We start from the raw sequence: 5,132 nt of genomic DNA, 5'->3' as shown, positions 1-5,132 counted from the left end.
CGTGTGCGAAGGATAGTGCTAGTCTTGACCTAAACCAATAGGTCGTATCAATAACGGTAAACACGATAGGTCAAAGATGTTTAATTAGTCCTATGGCTCGTTACGACTCGATTATGTAGCATGTGAATCAAATTGTCAAGTTTCATGCAAGATACAAGTACAGAAACAAGTTAGGAAGGTTGCATAATCATTTGGTTAAGTTTGACAAAAAGTCAAACTTTGGTCGGTCAAAGTCAACGAAAGTCAACACGTTCGGGTCGGGTCCCGAACTATTTTTCTGAGGTTTTTATTCATATATAAGCATGTTAGAACAAGTCTCATGTGAATCGGAGGTCCATAGTGTGCCAAACATTTTTCGTATTTTGACCAAAGAGGTCAGAAACTGGACACGGCTTAGGCCGCGCCGCGGCCCCAAATTGTCGCGCCGCGACAATACACGGGAACTGGTACCTGGTCAGTCTCAAATGTCCAAGTCTCAATTCCAAACACTTTCAAGCATAACTCGCAAACCGCTAATACTTAGAACTCGTATCTTATATCGTTAGAAAGGTAATTTGACAAAGAACACATCTAAATACATTTCACCAACCAAAAATGTTATTTGTAACAATCGGCTTTCCAAAGTAAATGATCAATTAATGCACACATTTAATACACAAATTTGATAAGTGCACATTTATGATTCGGGCATTTAATGCATACATATAACATGCCGTTTTGTAGGTAATCGAGCATACAATACAACTAACTACTTACTAACTACAATTCATGTCATTCAATGCATCAAATATTCATTTCAAGCTTATCAAACCCTAACCCGAATTCACCAAAATCACTAATCAAGTTTATGGAGTTTTCTCAAGCAACCTACACATCAATTTGAAGCTAGTGATACTAGGAACACATTTAATACATGCATTTATAACATTTAACAACATTCAAACAACCAAATCACCAAATCAAACACACCAAAGTTCATACTCAAGCTAGTTACTTCAAATAACGAAATCGAGCATATAAATCATATATTCATGTTAGACTTGAGCCATAGACACTAATTAACAACTTTATAAGTTCAAAAATATCGAGAACACAAAATCTAGTGATTTTAGAAAGTTACCCAAACTTGATGAAGTCGGTATGGAATCGAAGAGGAAATTGCAAGGATTTCAAATATGTAATTTGTTTTGCAAGACACCCGCTAGCTTGGATTTAGATGATGATTCCTTGTTTGAGAAATTGAGAGAAAATATGGAAGTAGAAGAAGAAAAGGGAAAATGAAAAAGAAAAGATGGGGGTGGGGGTTGACTAGTCAAAGGCTAGTCACCTCTTTGGCATTTTGGCGAAACTAGTCCCTCAAGTTCGGTTGCGGGTGCGTGAATTACCTAGACGAGATATTTTTAAAACACGTATTAACGGGAGATGTTATAAACATATAACGGGATTTAAATAGTTAAACGGAAAAGTAAACGGAAAAAGGCGGGATGTTACATGTGTCGTTAAAAAATCGCCTTCTTACAAAGATTAAATAGTATAAACGCAATTATCGAGTAAAATCTTATTAAAACCCTAATATACAATTTAAGAGGTGTTTCTAGGAAGCACACAAGCATCCGTGTTCGTACACCAAATAGCATATATAACTTAATATAAAATGTGGTGGTTATTAACTACTACAATCTTACTTGCTTTTGTTTAACATATGTTGACTTTCCCTTCCATTTTATAAAGACAATGCTTACAACCTGCGTTGGAATAGGACATTTTAACAAACAATTACCAAGTTTTACCATTTTGAGGAAATGGTAAATGTTTCTAACTCATGACAACTAACTGTTGATTTAACAGTATATATATATAACAAGTATGGAACATATGACATACATGAACATATATGAGACTATCACGCATATTCTATATATGTAGTACATGAAATATTAAATAAAATAAAAAAGCTAAAGCTAGATATATCTTTTAAAAACAGATAACGTTTTTCTGTTCAAACTATATATCCGAGAATGAGAGCGGCCTAACCGGATTATTTCATAATCGTTTATGAGACCTCAACTATTGGACTATCATGTAATGATTATACATGTATCTTTTGACATCACACTATCACTATAATATAAGTACAACTAGAAATTAACTTAAGGAAAATTACACGTGATGAACTTGTGTTTGTAATTAAATCACCGACAACTGATTAAGATACGAGCTCTTCTTCTTTCATTAGCGAATAATACATTTTACCATCCACAATATATTACGGAGTATATAGAATCGTACACTATGAATTATTTGTCAAAATGCCAATAAAGAATCAAGATGGCTTCAAATTTCAACATGATGTTCTTCATAGATAATTATAATTATAATATATGGAGTATTATATAGATATAGTCATAAGATATAGATTATAGATTATAGATTATAGATTATAGATTATAGATTATAGATTATAGATAATGAATAAAAACAAACTAATAAAACTCAGACGCTGCATATGTAGCAACTACTCTTCGACCAAGTCTTCATTATTCACCTTAAGAACTAATTGGTGGAAAGAATCAAATAATTACAACATGAAATAAAAAATATTATCATGACAACCTGTTTGCGTGTATTAAACATGTATACATAACTTGTATAAATTGGGTTCAAATCTTACAATTTTAACAAACCAAATCACTTCTGTATCAAAAGATCCTAAGAAGAAACAAACAAGAAAAGATCCTAACAAATCAAACTTTTTTTTATGAGAAGTCGTACGATGTCGAGGCATTGGCCTCGCCTCGCTTATGCTCTTGCTTTCCTATTGATAGCCAATGTTGTTGCTGAACAATCGTATGATGATTCACCAAAGCCATATGGTGACTGGAAATTGCCACCTCCAGAAAAATATGCATGGTCGTATCCACCGTATCAACACAAACCTAAAACACCACCGGTGAAACATGACTGGACATATCCACCGTATCTTTACAAGTCTCCTCCACCACCGTCACCATCACCACCACCTCCTTACATCTACAAGTCTCCTCCACCTCCATCACCATCCCCACCAACTCCATACGTTTACAAGTCTCCTCCACCTCCATCACCGTCACCACCACCTCCGTATGTTTACAAGTCACCACCACCTCCATCACCATCGCCACCACCTCCTTACATCTACAAGTCTCCACCTCCTCCATCACCATCTCCACCATCTCCATATGTTTACAAGTCTCCTCCACCACCATCGCCATCACCGCCACCTCCATACATTTACAAGTCTCCTCCACCACCATCACCTTCACCACCACCTCCATATGTTTACAAGTCTCCACCTCCCCCATCACCATCTCCACCACCTCCATACGTTTACAAGTCACCACCACCTCCGTCACCATCACCACCTCCTCCTTATGTCTACAAGTCACCACCTCCACCATCACCATCCCCGCCACCTCCATATGTCTACAAGTCACCTCCACCTCCGTCACCATCACCACCTCCTCCTTACGTTTATAAGTCTCCACCTCCTCCATCGCCATCACCACCACCTCCTTACATCTATAAGTCACCTCCACCACCATCACCATCCCCACCACCTCCATATGTTTACAAGTCTCCTCCTCCACCATCCCCATCTCCACCACCTCCATACGTTTACAAGTCTCCCCCACCACCATCACCTTCACCACCACCACCTTACGTGTACAAATCTCCACCTCCACCTTCACCATCCCCACCACCTCCATACGTTTATAAGTCTCCCCCTCCACCATCACCTTCACCACCACCTCCATACGTTTACAAGTCTCCTCCACCACCATCACCTTCACCACCACCTCCATATGTTTACAAGTCTCCACCTCCCCCATCACCATCTCCACCACCTCCGTATGTTTACAAGTCACCACCACCTCCGTCACCATCACCTCCTCCTCCTTATGTCTATAAGTCACCACCTCCACCATCACCATCCCCGCCACCTCCATATGTTTATAAGTCTCCTCCACCACCATCACCATCACCACCTCCTCCTTACGTTTATAAGTCTCCACCTCCTCCATCGCCATCACCACCACCTCCTTACATCTATAAGTCACCTCCACCACCATCACCATCACCACCTCCTCCATACGTTTATAAGTCTCCACCTCCTCCATCGCCATCACCACCACCTCCTTACATCTATAAGTCACCTCCTCCGCCATCACCATCTCCACCACCTCCATACGTGTACAAGTCTCCACCTCCTCCATCACCATCCCCACCACCTCCATATGTGTACAAGTCTCCACCTCCCCCATCGCCGTCACCTCCTCCTCCATATGTGTATAAGTCACCTCCACCTCCATCACCATCTCCACCACCTCCATATGTATACAAATCTCCACCTCCCCCATCACCATCACCCCCTCCTCCTTACATCTACAAGTCACCACCTCCTCCATCACCTTCACCACCACCACCCTATGTCTATAAATCACCACCTCCACCATCCAAGTCTCCTCCTCCACCATCTTACTACTACAGTTCTCCACCACCTCCAATCCATTACTAAAAGACATTTCTACCCTACATTTCAAAGTGATTGGAGCATAACTCTTTATCATACCATTAAGTTGATTCACAATAAAAGTCACATTTTATCTTTGTTTTTGCACAAATATATTGTTGAGTTAATAACGTTTCAATATGCTATTACCGTGATGTATTTAAGTTTCGGACATACTGTATGCAATTGTTATTTCAATTTATGAATAAAAACCATTAATTTCATAATGCACGTTATTTTTTGATCATGTTAGGTATAACCGGAAATTTTCACATCAACCATCCATATATGTATATACTAGTATGTACGGAGTATTATATTATTTTCTTCTAAGACCAATTGTCAACCAATCTTTAAATTTTATTACTATAATTTATTGTTAACTTATGAAAAGGCAAATCCAATACATTGTACTTAACTTATATACCATGACATACAGAGGCGGAGCGGAGACATGGTGCATGTGGATGCTTTGCATCCCCTAACTCTTCAAATAAGCGAATTATAGTGTGTTAAAAATTTGTATATTAGTTGATAACATCCCCAAATACAGTAATAAACACAAGCATCCCTTAAATATGAT

The 5,132-nt window shown here is 38.8% G+C and overlaps 1 protein-coding gene across 1 annotated transcript; it reads left to right on the top strand.

Moving 5' to 3' along the window:
- The first annotated feature begins 2,773 nt into the window (after positions 1-2,773).
- On the top strand, positions 2,774-4,716 carry LOC139863447 (uncharacterized). The gene has a single exon (XM_071852082.1). It carries the CDS (start codon positions 2,774-2,776, stop codon positions 4,553-4,555), a length of 1,782 nt encoding a protein of 593 aa, XP_071708183.1. The 3' UTR covers positions 4,556-4,716.
- The last annotated feature ends 416 nt before the right edge of the window (positions 4,717-5,132 follow it).

Source organism: Rutidosis leptorrhynchoides, chromosome 8 (assembly GCF_046630445.1).
Source record: "Rutidosis leptorrhynchoides isolate AG116_Rl617_1_P2 chromosome 8, CSIRO_AGI_Rlap_v1, whole genome shotgun sequence".
NCBI classification, from domain to species: Eukaryota; Viridiplantae; Streptophyta; class Magnoliopsida; order Asterales; family Asteraceae; genus Rutidosis; species Rutidosis leptorrhynchoides.
The sequence above is the reverse complement of the archived record's forward strand: the minus strand, read 5'-3'. Positions and strand labels throughout refer to the sequence as shown.

Bases quoted from the DNA above. Each gene is read 5' to 3' on its own strand.
- LOC139863447 (XM_071852082.1), top strand. From the start codon at position 2,774: ATGTCGAGGCATTGGCCTCGCCTCGCTTATGCTCTTGCTTTCCTATTG.